Source organism: Xenopus laevis, chromosome 3S (genome assembly GCF_017654675.1).
Source record: "Xenopus laevis strain J_2021 chromosome 3S, Xenopus_laevis_v10.1, whole genome shotgun sequence".
Taxonomy (NCBI): Eukaryota; Metazoa; Chordata; class Amphibia; order Anura; family Pipidae; genus Xenopus; species Xenopus laevis.
Genome location: NC_054376.1, coordinates 46,706,559 through 46,733,922, shown reverse-complemented (window position 1 = coordinate 46,733,922; position 27,364 = coordinate 46,706,559). Strand labels below are relative to the sequence as shown.

General features: G+C 38.7%; 1 protein-coding gene across 1 annotated transcript; it reads right to left on the bottom strand.

The window, feature by feature from the left end:
- Positions 1 to 24,418, bottom strand: serinc4.S (serine incorporator 4 S homeolog). The gene is made up of 12 exons (XM_018255351.2): positions 23,639 to 24,418; positions 20,433 to 20,600; positions 19,636 to 19,814; positions 18,189 to 18,268; positions 10,252 to 10,345; positions 8,299 to 8,510; positions 6,945 to 7,040; positions 6,322 to 6,448; positions 3,567 to 3,639; positions 2,986 to 3,031; positions 1,793 to 1,946; positions 1 to 348 (listed from the first exon to the last, which is right to left on the bottom strand). Exons 1-12 carry the CDS (start codon positions 23,723 to 23,725, stop codon positions 138 to 140), a joined length of 1,527 nt encoding a protein of 508 aa, XP_018110840.1. The 5' UTR covers positions 23,726 to 24,418; the 3' UTR covers positions 1 to 137.
- Between the last annotated feature and the right edge of the window lie 2,946 nt (positions 24,419 to 27,364).

Genomic DNA, 27,364 nt, shown 5'->3' with positions numbered 1-27,364 from the left:
TGTAGCTTTCCTTCTCCTTTAATGACAATGTTATTAATAGGATAAAAAGAAAAAAATATAGGAAAGTTGATGTTTTTTGTAAAAAATGTAGCAACCCTATCTACAGACTGTGTAGCAGCTGCAGACAATGGGAGGTATCATTGTAACACAGTCACTTTCCTCAATTGCCTCCTTCTCAGTATACGTGTTGAGCCACTTCTCTGGCTTTGGCCTGTCCCAGAAAAGCAAGTTGGTGCCAGCAGTATCCATAAATAAAGGATGACGCAGGTCCAGCAAGATGCCACCTTGATCCAGAATGTGGGCCAGCTGCCATGAGTAAAGATTGTTTCCAGAGTAGAATTTTCATAGCTAGAGTAAACAGAAGGTTTACAAACATTACTTACAGTGATACTCAAACAATGTTGTGTTTATAAGCACATTCAGGCTAACACAAAGTCCCACAAATGTGGTTTTACAATGGGGATCTGCCTACAATATATGTAGGCATTTGACAGCGAACAGGGAATCATATTCTTGTATTCTGGCTGTCACTTCAGGTGTTAGGGCCTCCCATGTGGGACTTGTACTTATAGATAACTAGACATATGCTGAAATGTCAAAACAAGTGTAACAGTCAATGCACCCTTATATATCTGGGGCACGGCCAATTCATTTTACTCTCGGTTCATCCCCTTTGCTAGCCCACTTGTGATAACTACAAGCCGTGTTTCCTGTGTAAGTGCTACTCCCTTTATCAGGGGTGTGGAGACATACAGTATTTCTCAAACCTTTTTTTTTTTGCATATTCTCTGCAACTACAGGAACTCTAATATATTAACTCTGCTAGTGCTTACCAGTTTTATGTATATATGATTTTTGGAAAAATGTACTTTCTCTAGATATAGAGCAGAAACTCCTGATTATTTTGTTTTTTATTTTAGCATCACTAGTCTCATATATATATATATATATATATATATATATATATATATATTTTTTTTTTTTATTTTTTATTTTTTTTATTATGGTATTTAGCATCTTAAGGCCAAGACTATGCAGAGATCAACAGCTATTTGCCAACTCTCTATCATTTACACTAGAAATGCATAGCTGCTTAAAAGTGAGTGCATGTAAAAGAATAAAGTACTGTGTTAGAGTTAATCATAAGGCATGGTCACAATGTAAGATGCAGTCTTTAGTTTGCCTCATTAGGCAACAAAAATCCTCCTTGATTCCAAAATTAGAATTGAACCAACTACTGTAGCAACACTATAGAGTGTGTCAATAACAGTAACCTATTTCCTACTTTGTTAAGACATCCATAGAGTCCACTGTATTTGCCATTACCCACCTTGTACGTTAATTCCTTAACTTCATTGCTCTCACAAAAGAAAACAATCCCATGGTAGTAGAATAGCTGTTAATATAAAGCTATGCCCCTGTGTCTTTTATAAACTAGTTCTACAAAGGAGCCATCTCTCCAACTTGGCCAGCAAAGGGGTGGTATAAATAGTCTCTCTTGTCCTCTGCATCCTTACTGAACTATTTTTGGTCAGTAGTAACATAAGCCCCTGAGGAATCCCACCATTAAAATTCATGGAGCGTTGACCAAGACAATATCAACAGAGCAATAGAAGACGTTATTATATTGTAAGTGCTGCGCATATAGAATGAGAATGTCAGTGGGCCTGTATGAGTGCTCTTCTGATTCATATCTAAAAGTACAGTAAATCTTGGGAGAGTTATTTCTAGACAGACTCCCTCTGCAGCAGAGAAGAGTCTCTAAGCACCTGGGAATGTCCGGAATGCGCACCTGAACCAGTTGGTAAGCGTCATCATCACATAGAGAGAGGCAAGAACAAAAACGAAGTGGAAGAAGGAGTAACTGTAGACCACTCGCTCGCATTCATCATATATCACTGTCTGTCCGCCACTATTATCCTCCATTTCTTCACTCTTCTGTCCTTCTGCCAGACAAGAAATGGAAGGGTAGGTTTAAGCCCCTATCATTCAAATGTCATTTAATACTGTATGTTTGGACTAAGCATTCCAAAAAGGAACAGGAATGTTGGAGTAGTAATTGTGCCTGTATCTTTCAAGAAGAATTTGACAATTGATGATAACTGCTCTAATACACCCATACACTGACCAATCCTCTCTACAATATCCAACCAATCAGCCTGCAATTACAATGAAATTGCTACTACAACATTCACAAATCTTGGTGCAACTTGGGTTGTTACCTAGGCAAAGGTTTTATTCGTCTGACCGTTGCTCAGGCCTGACCAGTGGTATGTACTTTGAGGATATGCCCACAGTAAGAGAGGGTGAGGGCAGTTAGTAGCACAGGTAGATGACTCTATAGCACAGGCAGAACAGTTAGTATTCCATTCTGCTGAAACATCTAATGATGATGCCTCTGTGAGAATACCCAGAGCATGTGTTCCAATGTTCAGGCTTGCGTAGAGGATCTTCTTACTATTTTTAAATTGATCAGAATTAATTACTGATTGCTTGCTGGGGTCACTTCATAGCAGCAATGTAAGTGAATTTCCAGCATTGTCTCCTTGAGCATGAATTGATTGTGTGTTGAGCTCAGTCTTATAAAGGCATAAGCTCTTTCTTTCAGCAGTAAAATGACATTAACATTCTGCTCCTGCACAAGGAAATCAGCTTTATATTCATTTAAATGTTTCCTATATACCCACAAAGTCAAAGGGGATTGTGACACCTCTTAGCGTTCAGCAATAATTATGTACAATAGTTAAGTATAAAAACAACTAATGCACTCCCCTATAGCAAACAATTGAAGGCTAGCTTAAAACTGGCCCCATATTTGTTCTAGTGGTGTGAGAATAATGTTTATCTAGACTACCAGGCACCTGATGAATTTTCAATATCATTTTAGAACTAGGGAATGTATATTCCATTTGCAGTGTGGGAGTGCCTTGCAATGTATATTTGGACAATTGTCCAAATAGGACAGACCACCTGTGCATTCCTCACCTCGTTCCTCCTCTTCTTCTGAGCAACAGAAGCAACATGAAGCTTTCTACAAATAAAAAGAATGAGTACTATGAGTGAACTAAAATGGAAATCATACAACGTCTCTCTCTCTCTCTCTCTGTTACTGATACCAAAGTATAAATCTCAAGGAGCAAGGCTAGGTAAAATGTGAGGAATATGGTTCTGTTGTGTCAAATTCCATTAAACCTTTACATACAAACATAACCAGTGTCCTGCAAATTTACTCACCCACTCAATGAATCTATGTAGATGGCATGCAGGAATCATTTAGGGCTTGTGTGAGGATATTCATTTCTGTTTATTTTTATCTGTGTGTGGTTTATGACTTCATGTTTATTTTTTTTACTATTGGAATCCAATTGAAAGTAGCAGGGCCATATTAACACATAAAGGTATCAGAAATATTAATCTACAGAAGCATGTCATATTTTCAAAGAAGAAAAGCATGAAAATAACCCCAGTAAATATTAGCTCGGATATTCTGAGGTGTCCTATTTGCTTTGAAATTATTAGATTGAATAACACTGACCCTTTCTGAATTCAGTTTAATAACCACTAACCTTGAACTCATAAGTGTACACCTTGATCATCCACATAGGCCCAAACATCTCTGCCAGGTAGGATGCTTCATTGCTGTAAAATAACCAAAAATACTCAGAAAGGAAAATTATTGCAGAAAGAATGCTCTTTTTTTCTGGTGCTGCAGTAGCTTATTGCTATGCTCTCATGGGACTAGAAGTATTGTCCCACTGTTTAAAGGCACACAAGGATGAGTCAGCTAAAACCTATTTGTGACCAGAATCCTCTGCACTAAGAAATTTCAGCCCAGGCTATTCAATGAGAGATTATTAGCTATACATAGCCAAAGTACATTACGGTGACAGTGAGGCTTGGGAAATGAGCCATAATTATCCAGAATGCTCGGGACCTGGGGTTGGTTTTACCTCTAACAAGGATTAATTATATCTTAGTTTGGATGAAGTACAAGGTACTGTTTTATTATTACAGAGAAAAAGGAAATCATTTTTAAAAATCTGGATTATTTTGATAAAATGGAGTCAATGGGAGATGGAGTTTTTTGGATAATGGGTTTCCAGATAACAGATCCCATCCCCGTTCAAGTTAGAATCCTGCCAACACCTAACTTGGCTGGGCTCCTGTCTTATGTGTGGAATGAGGGTTACATACTGTACATAATAATATTGCTGTTATCCCATTATACTTCATGCCAATTTGTGTTATTTAAGCTTTGCATTTTGTGTAATTGCAAAAATAATGCCAGAACTAAAAATGTAAATACTGTACTTCAAGAAAAATCTAAAACTGAATATGAAGACTAAATGAGACATTTTATTTGCATTGTACTTATGTTTATTGGAGGCAGGCAGCTATTTGCAAATACCATTTCTACCCTGTTAGCTAGTAAATGACTTGGCACATAAAATATACAAGTTTAAATATTTCCAGCTTTAGGACTTAGGGATCCACTCACAATATACAGTACTCATTAAATAGAAATGTCACAATATAAGGCTGATTAGTAATTAATACAGATTATTAAATTCTGATGCTAATTACACTGGTTTCTGTGCTGCCATGTATTAATTATCTGTATTTAATTATCAGCCCTGTAGCATCAGCTTATATTACAGACCAACTTGATTTTCTGCTTGATCATTTGTGACGACCCCTAAGCTTAGCTTCTCAACAGCTGCTCAGAGCCCACTGAGCATGTGAGTGTCACAGACACTTTCCAAGATGGTGACCCCTGTGACAAGTTTGAAGTCCTGGATCATTGCTGCTATTGACAAGCTGAAACTTTAGGCTGGTGCAATAAGTTCAGTATATCAAATATGGCATTTTTAGTCATATCCATTTTCAGGGTTTGGTTCTCTTTTAAGTGGGTGCGTGGCACCAAACCCATATTCTGTGGGCACCTGTTATTGGTCTCTCTATATTCTCAACTCCAAACAGGACTGGCTTAGTGAGAACAGATAATTTGCATGCTCAGAGATGCAACAATTCCACAAAGCACTGCGTATCTTGACAGCGCTATATAAATAAATGATGATGATGATGATGATGATGTATTTCTCGTTGCTCTGTTTCTTCCCTTTCTGTCATTTCCTTTCCAGGCTTAGCTATCCTTAGGAGTGACCATTATTTATACTGTAGCTTTTGACAATCAGCCCTGCAGTTAAGATAACTGTAAATATTTTCATGTGTTCTCATGGCATGAATTGGCAAATAACCCAGCCTCCAGTTAACTCCTTCTGTTTGAGAAGGATATGAATTACAGTAAAGCCTATTCCATACCTCCATTCCACTTATTTGGAAGTTCAATCATTCACTGTGTAGAGCATAGACAGAAATTATTTTGGAGCAGGGCAAGAGAGAATTGTCCCTGGTCCCCCAAAGGAAGAGGGACCCCATCAGTAGAAAACGCAGATACAAATATAATATGCTAATTAGCATCTGCTATACATTAGGGTGGTCAAACCAGCCAGCTTCCAGCGACTGTTAAACTTCAAGCCCCAGCCATTTTTAATTGTAGTGCAGCAACAGCTACAAGACTACAGATTGAACATCCCTGTTATAGATACTTTTCCACTCCTAAGGGAACTGGTAAGTGACTATTTCTCAGTAATGTGACAGTGAGAATTTCCAAGCAATAGTCACTTGATAACCATGATTGCACCCATAGGGTGTTTTTTATCATTTGTAGTATTGATTGGTAAGATGATGTTTCTCACATACTAAAATTACTAATAAATGTTTATTCTGCATAAAACCAATTTTTCAGAAAATATTGGTCATTCCGGCCCATTGGCTGGCACCATACATGGGCCAATTGGCCTGGAAACTTTTGTCAGCCTGTGTATTATGATTGTATTCTTCATGCCATCCTACTGTACAAGCCAGATCTGTGGAGTGATTTGGATAATGTTCATGTTACTATGCCCATAGCCCAGAGATCTTGTGAAAAAGCATAACCCAGCAGATGCGACTTTCAGATTTTACACTAAAATCATGTATATCACTATACTTTAACCCTGCTGCAGGCAATATAACCAAGGGTGTGCTTATGAAAGTTGCTAGTTACAACAAAGCTTATTTGAAGTTGCTATAACAAACAGTGAACTACAAGATATGGTATATGACCATGCATAGGCACATTAAATAAATCACACATGAAACTACAGGCATTGCACATAGCTTAACAAACAAACAGAATTATTATTTATAGTAAAAATGTTCTGTGATTGGAAATAATGTGGAGTGCTTATCTATTTACAGGAATAAATGTCAACCTACCATGCAAACAAAACACAAGCATACATGATAGCTGCACCAATTATAGCAATAGATGCGTCTTCTGTTTGCAGTCCGTCTCTGCTGATGCTTGGGAAACACACTGTGAGATTTTCCCCTTTGTACTGCACTGCAGGAAAACCAAACACAAACACGTTATGAGCACAGACCCGCCCAGTGACAAACCACTTCCTATTCGGACGACTTATCTTCCCACCTGCTAGAATGTAAATAGCCGGTGGGATGGCACTTGGAACGCTTCATTTTCCGAAGTTGCCTCAGGAGGAAACTTCAGGCAACTTCGGAAAACGAATCGATCCGAGTGCCATCCCAATGGTGATTTATATTCTAGCCGGCGGGAAGGCATTGGCGCTGGGAGACTAATCTCCCCCAGTAGCCTCATGTGCCACACTCTAAAGGATGTAGAGAAAGAAAGATGAACTTATTTCACGATCAATGCTGGGGCACCGCCGACACCAAATGGCACCATATTTGTTAAACATAGAATTCCATTATTCCCTTCACTTTCATTAGTATTTATTCTGTCTGGAAAATTAATCATTTTGAGTTGAAAACATAATGACTCACAGGCTAACCAAACATCTAAGAATTTACACCTTACTCACCTCTTTCTGGCGGCCGACTTGACAGGGCTGAAAAGGTGAGGTAAGTAACATAACAACTGATGATAGAGGCCTGAAGCAATCCAGACCGGGGCTGCTCTGGGAAACATAAGGGGAAGAATCTTACATTAAATATGCGTAGAAATAAGTCAAATCAACTGGACTTGCTGAGTTTTTCTTGAAGACACTTCACCAGTCATCCAACTGGCTTTCTTAATTTAGAGTGGATTGCCGAAACAGTTGGATGACTGGTGAAACGTCTTCATGAAAATCACAGCAAGTCCAGTTGATTTAACTTATTACTACAGATATACCATGACCTGAATGAGAATCTTCACAAACAATCTTACATTATATATCAGACAATCCAGGCATGGGGGAGGGGGGCTGATTCATAACAGTTCGCATTTGTTTTATTCATGAGATTAGAAAAAATGGTGCCAAAATAAAATCATTTTTTGTATAATTTGCAGAGGAAAAAAAATGATTGAGGAAAACCACAATCGAATGTTATCACTGAGAATTTTTAAGGTTCATCATGCAGCCAGCGATATCAAAAATTCTAAATTAAAATCTCACAACCTAAAACCTGACAAGTTGTTATAGAAGTCAGTGTGATTGAGTTTTTTTTCTCAGATTCTTGTTTTTTTCCACCACAACAAAATGCGTTAGAAGGCAACCTATTTAAGAATTCATATAATTATAGAAAAAGCCATTAATAGAAAAGTCACAATAGTGCTTTGTTGCGATTGTGTATGGGTTTTTATGTCAAAATTTAAATTTTAACTTATTTGTCTCCAACAAGACTCAAAACCCAAGCTATTATATAAATTATTCATTTAACCATATCTGTTTTTTTACATTCCAATAGGCACATTAAAAATGTGTAATGGCGAATGAGTCACTAAAGTCATTTTACCCATTTTTGCAAAAAAAAAAAAAGCTTTACATATTTTGCAAATTATATATGCTTTGCACATATTTTTTAATTTATCACTTTTATTACAGTCTCCCAATAGATCTATACAGGTAAAGCATTCAATCTCTCATAACTTTCTCTTTCTTTGCAGAATATTCTTCTTAGTTCTATACTAAAAAAATGCAAGATATCAGTATAGATCAGAAGCTCCTAGAATTCTGCAGGGAGTGGTTCGGTTTCAGTTTATTTCAGTAACAAATTACTTAATCTGAAAAATATAGAAACCATTAACAGCTGCTAAAACGACTCATTCTCATGGTACATCAGTAGCTCTCAAGGGAACTTTTTCCCACAAATGATTTCTTTCATATGTTTAAGTAATAGGGACATGAGATTGCATGGGTAAGTATACAGGAAGAAACCTGCCACCAGACTTACTGATCTGTACACAAGGGGTGACAGAAATGAAGGACATGATGATGCATAAGACGATGTTAATGCCTATAATTCCTTTGTTCAACATACAGCCAGCTGGGTGGGTGAAGAAGTTGTACAGGAAATAGAAGGCCGCTGAAGCTATGGAGTAGAAGATCAATGTTGCAACTACTACAGCAAAATACCAGCGCTTATCTTTGGATGCACCAGTCAGCCTAAAAAAAAGAAGGGAAAAAGGTGCTTAATGGCATAGACAGCAAACACCTCTTAATGAGCTTTACTGCACACAAGAGCTCTTCCACCTATATGGTCACAAATACTTTAATCCTATAGAAAGGCTACATCTCTTTTTCCATTTAAGTGTCAAACTGCTCCTGTGCTGGCTTGCTCTATATACATAATTATCTGCCTAGCCAAAGGCTATGATAAACGTGTTTCTTCTTAACTATTTGTGATTTAAGTATTTACTATGTATGTAATTCTATGTTCTTTGTACAAGCACATTTATTTTAAAGCACTGCAAAATATGTTGGCACTCTAAAAATACATGTTTATTATAATACTTATTTATATGTATGTTTTCCTACTTACTTAACTCTGGGTTCTGCTTTATGGTTGGTATGGTTACCCTTACCCTAGAACCCAGGCAATGCTTTGATTGGAAGAACAGAATATAAACAGATTATAAAGCGAGTCTGTACAGAAGTAATAAAATATAAAAGTAAAATCCAGCCTCAGAATGAATCTGCTTTCTGCTTGCCAGACCTCACTCACCCATTCGGTCAGCTGGGACTTGAAATTTCAGGGATTCTGCCATGATTTTTATGATGTTGTTTTTATTTCTAAATTACACTCTTTAAACTGCAAATAATTCAATCTATAATTCCTGAACCAGCAAATGTATTTTTTTAAGTTGTAATATTGGTGTGTAGGCAGCCATCTCAGGTCATTTTGCCTGGTCATGTGCTATCAGAAAGAGCCAACACTTCAAGATGGAACTGCTTTCTGGCAGGCTGTTGTTTCTCCTACTCAATGCAACTGAATGTGTCGCAGTGGGACCTGGATTTTACTATTGTTCTTAGATCTACCAAGGATCTGTTTTGTGTTAGGGAGCTGCTATCTGGTTACCTTCCCATTGTTCTGTTGTTAGACTGCTGGGGGGGAGAAGGGATCGGGTGATATCACTCCAACTTGCAGTACAGCAGTAAAGAGTGACTGAAGTTTATCAGAGCACAAGTCATGTGACTGGGGGCAGTTGAGAAACTGACAATATGTCTAGCTCCATGTCAGATTTCAAAATTAAATATAAAAACAACCAGTTTGCTCTTTAGAGAAACAGATTTTAGTGCAGAATTCTGCTGGAGCAGCACTATTAGCTGATGTGTTTTGAAAAAAACATTTTTTTCCATGGCAGTATCAGTTTAAACAGTAGAATGTCAAAAAAGTAAACTTTATAAACATAAGCAAAATTTGTTTATATCTTAGTATAACATTTTCTGCAATAAGATTAATGTTCATTTTCAGGTAAAATATATTGTTATATTGATGGAGGAGTGGATCACTCTATGACCCAAAAGGAAGGGGGAGAACTGGTCTCTGTATCACAGACTATCATGATGTCCTTCAGTCTGTGTAATTAGGTGTTTTTGTCAAAAAAAAAATATTATATATATTTATTTCAGATAGTGTTTATGCATTTTTTCTAACGTATATTGATTAATTACATATTTTTTTCTTCTAATTTGTCATTTAAACCATTTCCTGGTTGCTACAATAAATGGGACACTTGCAACCATATAACAGTTTTCATTTTCGAAAATTGAAGAGCTACAAAAGAAAAAGTTAAAGAATTAAAAACGACGCTACTGAATTTTTTTTTCAACCCAAATGACCTAACAAGAACATTTCATGAGATTAAATGTAAAAATTTTATGCAATAAGTGCAAAAGATCTCACCAATTTTTGTTCCAGGTGTGAGCGAAAGCTGTGATCAGAATCAACTGCATAAGAACAAATGAGAACCCTCCACATACGCCGACATAATGCCACACTGCAAGAAGCAAAACCATTAGTTATGAGCATAACCTTTTCCCAGCAGCTACTGAACTGGTAAAGTCAGAGTACCAATGTACATACAGCCCTGCTATTTTTCCTAAGAAGGCACTGGGTTACAGCCTACAAAGTGGTCTTGAAGCTTGAAGAGATAGATAGATAGATAGATAGATAGATAGATAGATAGATAGATAGATAGATAGATAGATAGATAGATAGATAGATAGAGCAATCATAGTTTCAGTAGCAACTAAGAATTGTCTAAGAGTCGGCCTGAGAATTATTTGCTCTGAACTTTACTACACTGAAATCCAATTGCTCCCCAGTGCTATAGATGATAGATAGATAAATGGATGATACCCTACACCCTTTCCTGTTAGGAAAAAAATGAATGACAGTGTGGAGAGTGTTTCTCAAAGCATATAAATGTGTCAGTTCTGTTCAGCTCTGAGCAGTCGAACACCATTCTTACCAACATGGTGATAAAACTCAGTCGAAGCCCTCCAAATCAATTATTATTGAATTAAAATCACAAGCAGGGATTCATGTTTTTGAAAAACATGAAAAAAAAGAATCTCTTCAGCACACAAAAAGAAATTGATGGGTGTGTTAATTGTTAACAATCGGGTAAAAAAATACAATCATTAATCAACTAGCCCCATATTTTCAACTCTGAAATAACTTTCCCATTTCAGGTTAAACTGGTATACCCTTTTGAATGCTGGAATGACATAATATTTTCTCAAATCTATTGGCACAGTGGCGGAACTACCGGGGGAGCAGGGGGTGCGAGCGGGCCAGGGCCCGCACCCCCGCAGGGCTCCCCCGGCAGCCCGTGCGCCACAGACAAATGAGGCCATACGGAGGGGGCGGGGCCCGGATGCGCGTCACGCACCAGGGCCCGCCCCCCTCTAGTGGCGCTACTGTATTGGCACCATTCAGGAGCCTGAGTTGGTTAGAAATAATAGGGGAAATGTATGACCCTGGGGAGCACTAGGGGGCACAAGAGAGTGTCCCTTATTTGGAAAGCACTTGGGCCCCTGTCTGCTGTACTCTGTGCTGTGTTGGATGAAAAATGTTTCAGGAGGCCCAGCTAGCCCTGTTCTTATCACCTGCCTTTGGGCAAGTAGTAAGGACAGGGCCTTGATGCGGCTGCTACTCCTGCCACTTCGTACCTTGGCAGGGTTGGACAGGCCTGACGGGACACCGGGAAAATCCAGTGGGCCCCGACTCTCATAGGCACCTGCAGAGGCCACGCAGCGTCATCTGCACATACGTGTCAAGTGGTCAAGTCAGGTCTCTGTGCTCCAAAACAGACAGATTTTTACACCTTGTACACTGTGTTGGGCATTGTATGTATGTCCCCTAATATTTTGTCTAAATCTGAGCTTGACTTTCTAAGTACGTTTGGGTTTATTCTACAGGATCCAAAAGTAAGATCTATTGCGCAGGACTCTTTTAATCACTCGTACAGTTTACAGTATATTTTATATGTATTCATATTTGTGTGTAATCTATATGTTTGATATATACAGCACTGTGGAATATGTTGGTGCTTTATAAATCTGTGTGCTAAACCACTTCATTGTAAGTCAGATGTGCTATTGTACCGACAAAATGCAAATCATTCTATCTAGCCCTAATTAGATCTAACATCAGTGAATAATAGAAGTAGCTCTGTAGTTCTGTGTTATTTCCCTGTGTCCTGCATGCTTTTGGATAACAGTCTGAAAGAGGAACCATCAGACATCCACTGCCCCCCAGTGACATTCTCATGTAAAAGTCTTGCAGTTTACTGTATATAGTTGCCATCACTATAGGAGGTCTGTTTCCTGCTTGTTCCACTGAAGTCTTTCTATTTACTGAATACATAGCAATCATAATTTCAGTAGCAACTAAGAATTGTCTAAGGGGCAGATTTATCAAGGGTCGAAGTGAAAATTAGAATTAAAAAAATTCGAATTTCGAGCTATTTTTTGTGTACATCGAATAGGTAATAGTCCAAATTAAATTCGAATTTGAACAAAGTTAGAAAATTTGAATATCGGAATTTATCATGTACTGTCTCTTTGAAAATTCGACCGACCATTCGCCATCTAAAACCTGCCGAATTGCTGTTTTAGCCTATGAGGGACTTCCTAGAACCTATTTGGAGTCAGTTGGTGGACTTTGAAAAATCAATTTTTTTTAAGAAAATACGATGTTACTTCGATTCGTACGATTCAAATTCGAGCCTATTCACCCAAATTTTTCAATAAATTTCAGTTTTCTTATTCGAATTTCGAAGTTAAATCTGCCCCTAAGAGTTGGCCTGAGAATTATTTGCTCTGAACTTTACTACACTGAAATCCAATTGCTCCCAGTGCTAGGCCAAGAGGTATAAGTCTCCAAGACAAATGCCTCTTGTCCCATCTCCCACTCACACCAGGCCTGGACTGGCAATCTGTGGGTTCTGGCAAATGCCAGAGGGGCTGCTGTAAGTTCCCATAGACAGTCACTATTTATTGGGCTGGTGGGGGGGCTGCTTGGGCCTCTGTGTACTTGGAATTATTCCCAGTCCAGACCTGACTCACACCCACCCTCGCCCACCAATACAGTGACCATACAGTATTTTTTGTTCCTTATTGCTACCTATGTAGCTGCCTACACTACCTACTCCTAGTTCCAGCAGTGGTAGGTTTGGACCAAGGTAACTTCAACTGTAGTCTGACACCTTTAGAAAAGATCAAAGAGTTCTGCAAGTCTGACTGCTGGTTTATTGACTTAACAGAGCACTGGTCCTAGTTCCTCTCATACTCTCCAGGTTATCTGATAGCTGACTTAGAAGCCCACAATGTTTTTGCACTTTTAATGAACAAAATTATTGCATATAATATTTGCTTATACCACCACCTCCTCTTGCTCTTAGGTCTCTCATCTTGAGAAACAATAGAGATACAACGGTTCAGCCAGCCATAAATTAAAAACAACTACTTAATTTCTGTAGACAAGTTTAAACATGCTTCTAGGTTGCATGACTGCTTCATACACAATACATCCATTAGCTGCAAATTGATTTATAACACTATTGCTACTGTTGTTGCACTGGACAATTTATTGCTCATTTTTTCAATCAGACAAATTGTGCCAAGAAAAGTTTATAGGCCTCAGTCCCATTGTCAACTATAATGGTAATTACTTGTTCTTAATCTTTCCTTTATGTCACTTAGATTTACTTGTCTCGTTTAATAAAATTGGCAGTATGTGGTCTGTAACCCATACCAACCAATAAGACATTTTTTATTTTGTTTGGAATAGAAGCAAATCTTGCCCAGTATGTTAAATCTACATTTAAAAAGTATTGTAGCAACATTGTTAAGTTGTAATGTACCTTTATAATACATTTTAGTATGATGTAGACAGTAATATTCTGGCACAATTTGCAATTACAATTTACAATTTTACAATTTTGAATTATGTAGCTTCTTGTTCAGCAACTCAACTCTTTCTGTAGATATATGGTTGCTATTGTTTAGTTTACCTTAGCAACTAGGCAGTGGTTTGAATGAGAAACTGGAAGATGAGTAGGAGAGCCTAGAGGTCCTGAAGAGAACAATAATTAATAAAAAGGAATACTGCATCACAGATGGCTGCCAGCAGGTCCATACTGCGATTCAAAAAGTAAACTTAATATTATATAAACTATCTATTGCTAAAGTATTAATTCTGGCGGTGTAGTTTTCCTCTAAAGAAAATATCAGAGCAGGAACTAGGGGTAGGGAGCAACAAAGGGTGCTGGGCAGGTACCTTTTGAAGAGTCTTCTGCCTACTCCTAGTCTGAGTTCCCTTGCTCCCTCTGCTCCGCTTTCTCTTTTTCTCAACTTGCGTGACATTACTGCGTATGCATGTGCACACAAGCATTTGCATGCATGGGAGGGGTAGGCATGGCAAGCCCCTGGGAAATATATACCCCATATCCCATATGATAGATGGATAAATAGGAAGATGGGGGCATGTCCAGATTCCCCCTATTACCTTTTATTACATCACTAGCTAGTCCGGTGCTGCAGGACGCCTGGAGTTCTAGTCTCTGGAGGCAAGACAAACTTTAACTGAATTTTTAGGCTCTTTGTTTTCCTGTGTCTCCTTCTACCCTCAGTTTTTTATTTGTCCTGCTTGGAGGTGGACACCTCATACAATCCTCCTCACACAGAGAGAGGTGTAACTGCCAGGATTCCACAATGTGCACTCTCTCCAGTAGCTAAACATCTGCTCCTTTACTCTATTAATTTTATAACCTGTAGTATTATTGCACAGATTCTGGCTACACTGACACACATACCTGAATGGCACAGTCTAAATCACTTTTTGACCTGATTAAAGATTTGTCTGCACAACCTGATGCGACCCAGAAAAAGTCCTCTAGACCAACTAGAAAAAGAGTTTTAACAGGAGGGAGATCACTGCATCTCCTTCTTCACCAAACTTAGCCAAATGGTTAAATCACTCCACCCTGCAGAATCAGATGCTGACATAGAACAGTCTAGATCATTTTCCACCACAGTCATGGTGCATACTACACAAGACCCTGCCACCCCCTCTGGTTTCATAGGGACCCTCTAGTCCAGCACCTAATTCCCCACAGCCATTCCAATCACAACCTATACTACCAGGTGTTTCTGCACCTACAGGTCCTGCCTCTACTAATCAGCAGTTTACACAGTTTTTGGGATGGTTACATTCACTTCTGTGCAACAAACTGTAACAGTCCAAAACCAAACCTAGGGCTCCTAACATTAAACTATACAAGCAAACGACTCTGAATCAGAGGCAGGTTCGGATTCCGATTTATAAAACCATTACTTATCTGATTCAGATGCTTCTATATCAGATGAGTATACTTCTTCAAAGCAGCCTGATGAGATCAAATTACTGCTAAAACACCTTTGTAATACTTTAGAAATTAAAGAGACACATTTTCCTGTTTCTAAGGTAGATAAAGTTCTGTGTAACACCACAAAAGAACCAGATCCTTCCACACTACCAGAGCTGTTACTTAGATCATCTCTGATGACTGGTCCAATCCAGACAAGCATAATACTAACCCACAAAAGTTTTACTCCAGATACCCTGTAGCTGACGAATATAAGCAGATTTGGCATAAATCTCCAAGAGTGGACTCCACAATTGTTTGCCTATCTAGAAACACCACACTACTGTCTGAAGATGCTGGCTCATTCCATGGAAAAGAAGACTAATTCAGCACTCAAGAGAGATGTTATTCACTTTGCAACTCTTTTGACCTGAGCTCAAACAGATCATCAGAAGTGACAGGATAGAAGACAGCCTTCCTTCCTCAAGGCAAGAGAATGAGCAAAGATTTTCACAGAAGCAACTATCACCATTGCGGTGATAGACTTAACTACCAAAAGAGCATCCTGTTTCCCAACCAAATTCTTTTCATTCTAGGCATGAGGGTTGACTCCCAACTGCAACTTTTATTTTGTTCAGCAGCCTTCAGTGTGATCCCGGGAAGTCAACCTCTCCAAGGACAAGCCGCGGCAACTACCACCCCTGATGGTTATCTACACAGATGTGTCTGAAGGGTTGGAGAGCAGCCTGGCAGCATCACATTTGTCATGGTCTCTGGAATCCTCAGAAACAAAGAACAATGGCTTCACATAAACATCCTGGAAATAAAAGCCATGTTCAATGCCCTTCTACAATGGTCAACATCCGTCAGGACAGCTCACGTCCATATTCAATTGGCCAACAGCACAGATGTTGACTATGTCAACAAGCAAGGTGGCATGAGAAGCACTCAGCAATGACAGATTTCCAGAATAATCTGCTGGGCCCAAGAGCACTCTACCCACCTTACGGCCATTAACATCCAGGGCATTCAAATTTGGCATGTGAACTACCTCAGCCGCAACACACTGGATCCAGGAGAGTGGAAGCTCAAGGACACAGTCTTCCAGATGCTCACAGATAGAGAGGGCTCTCCATGTGTAGATGTCATGGCATCAACTTCAAAGATTATTCTCCATGATCAAGAACCCAATGGCAGAGGGTGTAGATGTGCTATGATCTGGTCCTTCCCGATGGCCTATGCCTTTCCAACTATTCCAGTGTTACACCAGACCCTCACGAAAATCTGGTAGCACCAGCGTGGCCTGCACTGACTTGGTTCGCAGACGTGATCACTATTCTAGCAGGCCACCAGTTCCTTTTACCTCTCCAACCATACCTCCTGATTCAAGGGTTCTCTTGGTACCCAACATCCACAGACAGTTTGACAGCTTTTCTGTTGGATTCCACATTTGGGAACAAGAGGGATTTCTACCAGCTGTAATTTCCACCCTGCTCCCAGCAAGGCATCCCTCCACAGCCAAAGCCTATCATAAAATCTGTTTTTTTTCCTAGTGCAATGGACAAAGCATAACATGGAATGTCTGACATTCACCACAAATCCTTACATTTTTGAAGTCCGGTTTTGACATGTAGCTGAGCATCGCCTCACTTAAGGTTCAAACTACAGCCTCAGACGACCAAGAGTCCAGTCCCTCCTTGGGATCTCAACTTAGTGTTAGATGCACTACATGCTTCACCATTCAAACTCATGGATATGAAATTCCTGACTTTCAAGACTTTCTTCTTACTGGCCATAGCCTTAGCCAGTAAAGTATCAGAGATAGCTTCCCTTTCATGCAAGTCTCTGTGGCTAAAGTTCCATCCAGACAAAACAGTACTTCGTACCAATCCATCCATTCTACCAAAGATGGTTTCTGCCAACCATCTCAATCTAGACATAATAATACCAGCCCTTTAGTGTTAGGACCTTGGCCATAATAGAGATGGCACTCTCACTCTATACCCTTTCAGAGCCCTAAAGACTTATGTTAAAATAACTCAATCCCTTAGGCAGGCATATGCCCATATTCATACTTTTTGGGGGCAACAACTCCCAGAAAGCTCCAAATTATATACAAATTATAGGAAGGCCATCTTCTATTGTAATCAAGTAATTACATTGTTTCCTTTTTCTCTGTAATAAATAAACAGTACCTTGTGCATGATCATAACTAATCTGTATGAATCGATAATGGAGACAAAACAATCATGGTGGGTTTCTCCTTATTATGTCTTCATTCAGTAGTTGGGAGTCAGATGAATGAACCAATATATCTTATAGGGGGCTCCTTTTGCCAAGAAGATGTATTAGAGCTCAATCTATTAAAATCACCAGACATCATGTCTCTCTACATGCAGAATTTGCGCAAAAGGCAGTTATTTTGTTAGATTTTGTTTGTACTGGAATCAGTTATTTGAGTGAGCTCTAATTCATCTACTAGGAAAGGAAGCCCCACTATAAGAAACATTGGATCTACTGTTCAATTATTATCTGATACCGAACTGCTGCATGAAGACAGAATTAAGAGAAAAAGATGCTGAGAGAGGAATAGTAAAGATAAACTTGATAAAGCTTATATTAAATTTTCATTTTCACAATAGTTCCCCTTTAAGGTACGGTGATCCAAATTGTGATTAAACCCATTTTTCCAGAAAACCTTAGGTTCCAAATGTTCCAGCTAATGTATCTTATACCTGTACTTTTTATCTTTATGAATATACATACATAACTAAACCAACATGAATAAAATGCATTCATTTGCAGGAAATGCACAAATCAGGCATACATGAACATAATGGGTATTTGTCATAAACAGTATTTGCTTATTGTTCCACTTCAAATATTTACCACCATTATGAACCAGATGTATCATTTCATAGAACAGTATTTATCAGCTACTGATATGATTGCTTTATCTCATACTAACCTAATTTGAGAATAAACTTACCTTTTATGAAATAATCGCTGGGTATAAAGAAAGCTGCAGCACACATTCCAACTAAAATTATGAGTTTGAAAAACCAAAACCTAAACAAAAAGATTAAAAAAAATAAGTAACACAAATCATACTACTTTCACATGATGTTATCCTTTCCTCCCTACTATTGCAAGGAGAGCAATTATACATGGCTAGACCCAAAACAAAGCACAGCCCTTATACATGCCTAGAAGTTCATCAGGATCATACTCAGTTATGAAATTTATTGGGACAGCTGGCTTTTTTGATGTAGTGATGTGCAACTCAACAGATTGACCTATGTCTGACCCAGACTTATCCAGGCCCCACACTCGACTCACCATCATGTTGCCATCTTCATCTTCTGCAATCCACAATTGGGAGATAAAGTTTATAAATACTGTATGGCTTTGCGTCTAACATTCCTTGTCAATATACATATAGTAATAAATCAAATCAACTGGACTTGCTGTATTTTTCCTTCCTTGAAGCCTTTTCACTGTAATGTTCTCCTTGTCCGAAACTTGCGCAGTGATGGGTACACTCGGTCGCACAGGTTAACCCTGTGGTCTCCAGTGTTCACTGACGCCCTTTTGGGGCCCCGGGCTTTCTGCTGCGGAAACCAGCAAGGAAGTGCGTAGCTAGAAACAAGTCTGTAAACGAGGTTCTGGCAAAGATTTAGAAGAGGCGCAGTCAAAAACAGGCAAAGAATTGGTGCCAAAATAGAAGAATTGGTGCCAAAAGATTTCAAACTAGTGCTGACTAGTGACGTCATGACGCCCAGAGTCAAGACACCCGGCGTCAAACTCCAGCGTCGGAACAACTAAGGTGGAAGTGTGCGCTGGGAGGTAAGCGAAGAGTTTGATCTCCTGGCGTGTATTACAATTACTAGTCATCTGACTGGCTTTCTCAATTCAGAAAAATTCAAGGAAAAAGTACAGCAATTCCAGTTGATTTGACTTACTATAGATCAGTGATCCCCAACCAGTGGCTCATGAGCAACATGTTGCTCACCAATTGCTTGGAGGCAAGTTTTGGTTGCATAAAAACCAGGTGTACTGCCAAACAGAGCCTCCTGTAGTCTGCCAGTCCACATAGGGGCCTTCAAATCAAAGTCAATTATTGCCCTTACTTGGAACTCCATGAACTTTTTTTATGCTTGTGTTGCTCTCCAACTCTTTTTATATTTGAATGTGGACATGTGTCAAAAAGGTTTGGGGACCCCTTCTATAGATATACCTTGACCTGGAAGTTGGCAGGGGGGGTTGGGGGCTCTGGAGCAGGTGCGTGACCCCCCCCCAGTCCGATACTGTATAACCCTAGGCTTTATTATATGACTTGTCTTATGTATCCAAAATATAAAACATAATATTTCTCCTAGGTAGACCAAATACTTTGCAGCTCAGGTTTACATTTATCTGATTGAATAGAAATTTACCCATTGTTGATCATCGCTCTAAATTCCCGAGTGGACTTCACATTCATAAGAAAAACCGAGTGAAGGAAATAAAAGGAAGCTGTTCCAAAGCAGACCCGGTATACTGCTGAATAGCCCACAAACATGTCACAGTCCTTTCCTCCTGGCAGGTGTTTGCACATGGAAGAAAACCAAGGCAACTACAATAAAAAAAAAATGGAACACAGTTTGTTAGAAAATCAGTACACAGTTATAATACTGAGAATTAACCTGTGGATGTGAAGTGACCCCTTAGCTACAATAGTTTCACAAGTTATGGAAGCAAATAGCTTTTGCAGCCATTACCCAATTGGTATTGAAATCCAAAGTATATCTTAAGACAGGGGTTACTAAGCCATAATGATTGATAGCATCACAGAAGCTGCCTGCTGAAATGGGAATATTACATAACTTGAATGATATATCTTCTAAGTTAGTCCATAGCTTATAAAGGCTGGTAGAAGATCTCTACTAGCTTCTTTGTTATGGTGAGATTCAGGCCTTGTCCTATATAGATACATTTTAAGAGAATTCTGGCACCTAATCGTCAATAGCATTAGTCTTAGATATCACATGAAAATTCATTGCTGCTGGTCTGGTATTCAAGAAACTTTTTACAGCATTTTACTTATAGTATTTAGGTTTAATAATTTAAAAAGCAGCCAACAGCAATAAACATTTTTTGATTATCTTTTGAAAAAATTGCTCTGTCCCTCAGATTGGATCGTCCATCTTAATACACTCTTCATTTGTAAAACCGTAAAAAACGTTCTGCTCACGTGTTCTTTGAAAGCCTCTGACATTTTCTTGGAGAGCATGAGGCAGCAGACTGTGGAGGCCAGAATGTGGAACAGGGTGTACAGGAGCCTGGTTCCTGTTGAAACCTTAATACTGGGACAGCAGGCACAACAGAATGAACAGGGTGCAGGGCCACAGCAGCAGCATATCTAGGATTTAGAAGAAGCAGAAATCATGTTTGTCCTGAATAAAGAAATCTTAAGCAAGTATGTATTTCATTGTTATGCATACATTAATTATTCAGTGCATCAGCCAAAGATTCTCCAATACCATAAACCAATTTTTCCAGCAAAACAAAACTGTAGGATCTTAAGAGCAGGGCCTATCAGTCATATGCTTTATGGGAAATTGGTTGTTTATTTCTCATATGCATGAAGCTGTATGGCCTGTGGTGTAGCAGGAAGTTGGTGGACCTGATAACATAATATTTTAGGGTTCCTCATCTCCCCCACACCTTGGGTACGAATACCTAATTCATACACATGAAATGTATTCTATACCTTGCATCTACATCTCTGTGTTTCTTATCCAAACGATACGTAGTCATAGGCACATATCATGCCTATGACTACGTATCGTTTGGATAAGAAACGCGTCAGGACTGTATGCTTTTAACTTACTGAAATAAAGCTGTATTTTAATACATGAGTGGTTCCAGGACTGCTTGCTGGTTTTTCTTCGATTCTTCACTCACCCCTGCTAAGGGCTCGCGGCGATGCACCCGGGCCACTCTACATAGTTGGTGAGTGCTTTTCCTAATAAGCTTAAGAAAATGTGATAAGCGGGCTTTAACACAAGTGCGGGACCTGGGGTTTCAAAAGTATTTCAGGGTGAGCTCATAAAGTCTTTGAAGCTCTTACCACAGTGACACTTGTATTAACACCTTTTTAGATAAAAAAAGAGTGTATTTTAGATGTTCCCGCAGTTAGAGACATACATTAAGATTAGAGCCGCAAATCCCCTTTGAGTATATAGCAATGCTATAATATTACAAACAAATGCTAAATATATATATACCTGTATATAAATATATATATATATATATATTCCATTGAGTGCGGTCACTTTACAATGTCTGGAGAGAGCAATCTCCTATCTATAAATCTATCTAGCTATCCATCCATATATCTACGGTAACTATCTATTTATTTATCTATCCCAAATATGGGTTTGACATTCACATTCATAAATTAAGGTTTTTATGGTTATTAAATGTTAAATGTAATACTTAAAGGAGAAAGAAAGCTAGCAAACCAGTTTATTGCCAATAGATAAGCCACAATAGTGCAAGCTATAACACTATTTATTCTGTAGAATGCTTTACCATACCTGAGTAAACAGCTCTAGAAGCTCTCTCTGTTTGTTTAGGATAGCAGCTGCCATATTTTCTTGGTGTGACATCACTTCCTGCCTGAGTTTCCCTGCTCACTCATAGCTCTGGGCTCAGATTACAGCACAGAGGGGAGGAGGGAGTGGGAGAGGAGCAAACTGAGCATGCTCAAGCCCTGCCCTGGAGGTTTAAGCTGAAAACAGGAAGTCTGATACAGAAGCCCATGTGTATATAGAATAGAAGGAAAGAAATGTGGTGTTTCTTTTGACAGAGGACTCAGAGCAGTATTACTTTGAGGGTTTACTGGTGTATTTATATAGACCTTTCTGATAAAGCTTACTTAATTTTAGCCTTTCCTTCTCCTTTAAGTGTGTCAAATTCCCTTGTGATTATGTCTCCTTTGTTGTGATGGACAGGTTTGTGTGTAAGAATGCAGTAAAAATTTGTTATGATACCCAGATAGATGTCGTTTCAGACATTGTGATACTATTCTATTCTACAAATCTAGAATACATACAGTACATTGAAATTGAATCATGAATGTTTAGATATGAATGATATAAATATTTGATTTGACATCACTAGGCCCCGCCTGACGCGTTTCGTCACTATGGATTTCCTCAAAGCCTTTGAGGAAGTCCATAGTGACGAAACGCGTCAGGCGGGGCCTAGTGACGTCAGCCAAGGTGCGCCCGAGAAGGAACACGCTGTGAGGAGGGGAATATGCCCGCTTGAACAAACCCAACCCCCCAACACAACCGATCAGGTAGAGACGCTTGGAAACGGAAAAAAACAGAAAACAGTGCCCATTTTGCATGTTTTTATCATATCCGGATTGAATCTCGCATAGCAAGGATAACAGAATTCCCAGATAAGCGCAAAATAACCGAAAATTTTTGCCCTGATGGTGACCCCCTAGAAATTGTGAATGCTGGAGTGGGTTTCACAAAAAATGAACTTTCCCTGAGCTTCCTTGTGAAGCGCTGTTTCACAGATTTTTTAAGTATTTGAATTTTTCACCAGTTGGAGAGCGGGATACAAACGGCTACAGGGACAAACTTCTGGATACCTTAACCTTTTTCTTTCTGCACAATATACAGTACAAATAGAATATAAATGTCACAATATAAGGCTGATTAGTAATTAATACAGATAATTACTACATGGCAGCACAGAAACCAGTGCAACTAGCATCAGAATGTAATAATCAACCCTGTAGCACCAGCTTATATTACAGACCAACCTCATTTTCATCTTGATAATTTGTGATGACCCCTAAGCTTCACTTCTCAACAGCTGCTCAGAGCCCACTGAGCATGTGAGTATCACAGACAATTTCCAATATGGTGACCCCTTGTGACAGGTATGACGTCCTGGATCATTGCTGCTATTGAGTAGTTGAAATTTTAGGCTGGTGCAATAAGTTCAATATATAAAATATGGCATTTTAACCCACATTCATTTTTAGGCACTGGGAAAAAGTACTCCACCCCATCGGTGAAGGTAAGCCCCATTGCTAACATAAGGTTGGTGCCAAAGTAGTGCCTTTGCACAGCTTAATAAAATAATGTGAAATAGCAATTGGGTCACTATGACAACAAAACAATAATATAATTGACTGAGCTATTAGTGCCATAATCATATAGTATACCTAAAACTGTATTGTAAAGAAAGCAATGACTTCATTGTCTGTTTGTAGAGCACTGCCTCTAATTCCCACACTGCTACAACACAGTCCAATATGTTTGATGCTTTATGATTGAATACAATTCAAAAGGAAAAATGTATTTCCCATTGCTAAAGCGGAAGCTACATCAGTGCTATTTGATAATACATATACACACGTTAAAGTCTTACCTGGTAAGAAGCAGAATTAAGGACATCTCTGCACAGCCTATTTCTTCTTAGGGCTTTCTGAACAGACATTTCATCCATCAGCCTCATTATCAATAACAAGTCATCTGGGAGTCTGTAGAATGTCCACTTCTGATCATGATATTATCTTTGATTTTCTGTTCTAACTATAAATCCATAAGGGGCTATTACTGAGCATGTTATATGTAGATCCCATTCCTGACCTCTGCAGGTAGAATTATTTCTTCTTAAATGTGGATCTTTTTATGCTGCACTAATATTCCAAGAAATAGTAGAGAGCATGATGTTTATATTGATTCTGCACAAAAGCTGTTACTGCAAGAAACAAGTGTTCCAGATATTAAAGTGCATTCATCTCCAGATAGAAATTCCCTTTAAAGCACAAGCATGGATGGTCTCCTAAATAGTGTTCATAATGTATAAAATCCATAACTTTTTCAGTCTTTTCAGACCAGTGTTTCTTAGAATCAGCAGTTTCTGTCAATGTGGATTTGTGGTGCATCAGATTCCTATCTTTGTTTCACTTCATCCTTATAATTGCCTTTTCCAATACCATCGATTTTGTCTTCTAGGATATCCCAGCTCCATGTTAAGCCAGATAGTGAAGAACTTCTCTTAGCAGCTGTCAAATTAAGTTTTTCTGTAACATTTTAAAAAACATCAGAAGGTCTATGAATCCACACTGTATGCTCCAATTTAGCATGCAGTTCTGTAACGCACACACAGATTAGCCTGTGATTGACAGTAAGCTCAGTCGACTTCATACCATCTGCACAAGAGGGGGGTAGGGTGTGGATTGTTCAGGACTATAATGGGATTTAAGGAAAGCTGGTTGGTTACATTTTAAAAAGAATACGCAGAGTATATGTCTATCATTGAATTAAAAAATAGCAAAATTAAGCCAGATGGATGCAACAAAATCTAGAAAAATTAACATAATGAGCTAATACTTAAGATAGTGATACTTTTCTGTAGCTGCATCCAATGCATTTTGGATTGCAGCTAGTTATCAAATAAAGTACAAGTTTGTGATCCATTATTTGGAATTAATTAGGGCCTGGGATTTTCCAGTCAGTGGGTCTTTGTGTAATTTGAAGCATCATTCCTTAATTCTACTATAAATATTTAAACATTTAAAAAAACATGCTTTACCATCAATTAGGAATTACGCTAGCCTGTTAAGCATCAAGTAAAGATATTGTTTTACTATTAGAGAGTCAGAATCAGTCATAGATGAAGAATTGTTTGTTTAATAGGTCACTATGATGGGAAATATTCTATAAACAGTTTGCTACCATACATAGTAAATACTTCTAAATACTGTAGATCCAGACTACATCCTAATATAGAATTAGTTGGGTAGGAATAGAGTGTGCACAGGAAGCATATATGTTGTTAAGCTTATTAACTTTTTTTTAGCCGGGATAACAAGCAGCAGCAGCTAGAAAGGGACAACAACTAAAGGCACTGGCAAACGAGAAGCTGAGGACACATTGGAAGAGAGTAATCCAAGAATGAATACATTTTAATTTAAGCAGCAGTTACAATAAAGAAATACATGCTTAGAATACTAGATATGAAGGAAGACTGACCATTTCTGATACTCATGTCATGATGATGGCATCTTCCCATGATTCTTCAGGTGAAAAAAAACTGTGATTATTGACGCAAGCCACAGAGTGAACTCTGGAATTACCACCATCTTTAAATTAGCTGTAGCTCCAAGGTTTGCCAGTGTCAATATGCCCACTAGTGCACAATTTGGAACAGGATGTAGGATGTACAAACTGGTGTTGAGTGCACTATAAGGAAGCGTAAGAAGTTAATTTGGAAGCAAATAACTTTAATGACTAATTATATTAATGCCAACTGTGTCCATGTTAGTGAGTCTGCTGCTACGACTGTGGTTGTAAATGAGTCCTATTGTCTCATGAGTCATAAAGAACAGACATTCTCAGTGCATCCCCAAGGTTATCCACCTTGTTACTCTGGAATTATTATGGCATGATCCCAGTCGTATCCCCCACATGTAAGCAGCCACACAGTCTACAATCTACACACTATTGTAATGGTGGTGCAGACCCCCTTAGATGGTAGGCACACATCATATACGATAACAAAAGTCACACAAACCTCTGTGTCAAAGTTTGAGGGGTGAACTCTCCCTTATACAGTGTGTGCAGCTTTTTAAATATATTGTGTTACCAAATATAACTCTCATTATTTTCTGCCTCTCCAATTCATTCCACATTGTTCTTTGTGGTTTGTACCCTTTAAAACCTTTCAAATTCATTTACTTTTCATCCACCCTTTTTCAAAGCTACTTTGTTCATGATATCCTTCCCGCCATTAAAGGAGAAGGAAAGGCTAAAATTAAGTACGTTTTATCAGAAAGGTCTATATAAATATACCAGTAAACCCACAAAGTAATGTTGCTCTGAGTCCTCTGTCAAAAGAAACACTGCATTTCTTTCCTTCTATTGTGTACACATGGACTTCTGTATCAGACTTCCTGTTTTCAGCTTAAACCTCCAGGGCAGGGCTTGAGCATGCTCAGTTTGCTCCTCTCCCCATCCCTCCTCTCCTCCCTGCTGTAATCTGAGCCCAGAGCTATGAGTGAGCAGGGAAACTCAGGCAGGAAGTGATGTCACACCAAGAAAATATGGCAGCTGCTATCCTAAACAAACAGAGAGAGCTTCTAGAGCTGTTTACTCAGGTATGGTAAAGCATCCATACCTGTTATAAAGGTATTTAAATATCTGAGCTGTCAATCAAATATTATCTGCCCGCAGGGCATTCAATTGCTTTTACTTTCCATTCAGCAGTTCCTACATATCACTGCACTCATTACATTCCCCCTTCCCTCCTCAGGCTCTATAATTATGTAGGGCACTGTGCAAGGGCATTAGGTCCCCCATTCTGGTGCTTCCACAAGATTTTGGGGTGATGCACAATTTGTCTTAATAACAGTGTCCACAAAATGGCTCCTGTCTGTATACTTTGATTGTGTAATTCCAAGACTGAAGGAAACAAAATTGAAATAATAAATATAGTGTAAGTAAAGTTTATTTTGCTCAACTAACGTGATAGAAAAGAATTTAGAATTAATTCATAGGGTGACTGGTCCCCTTTAACTCATGTACCTCAAACTTCAAGAACTAGGTTTTGGGGGATGAGGGGTAGGGGTTGGAGATGACTATTGGAGATTGGAACAAAAGGCAATGTGAGTCTCTCAAAAAGTCAAAGGCAGTAGTAAATGTGGGGGATATTTTAAAAAAGGACTTAACAGTGTACATCTTCATGCAGGACTTACGTTACTATGATTCCATATAAATCCTGCACAAAGAGGTTTCCTGTTAACTATTTAATATAACAATTTTACTGCACCCAGGCATATTAATCTGGATATAATGTGAATGCCTACATGGAATAAATGCTCTTTTACAATTATGAGTGCCCTACAACTTTTTGCAAGAACTTTATTTTGCAGGAGAAAAACAGACGAGTCAGCGCCGGATTTCCCTCGGCGCGCACCATTTCCCCATGTACACATATATATTTTTATTTCTATTTTGCTACTTATGTACACAGCACTGTACAGCAGAACAACAAGCAAGTTTGCAACTTTATATGAAGCCCTATCATTGAGAAGTTACTCAGATACAGTTTTTTTTAATCATGTGCCACTTAAAGTATTTTAATACAGAG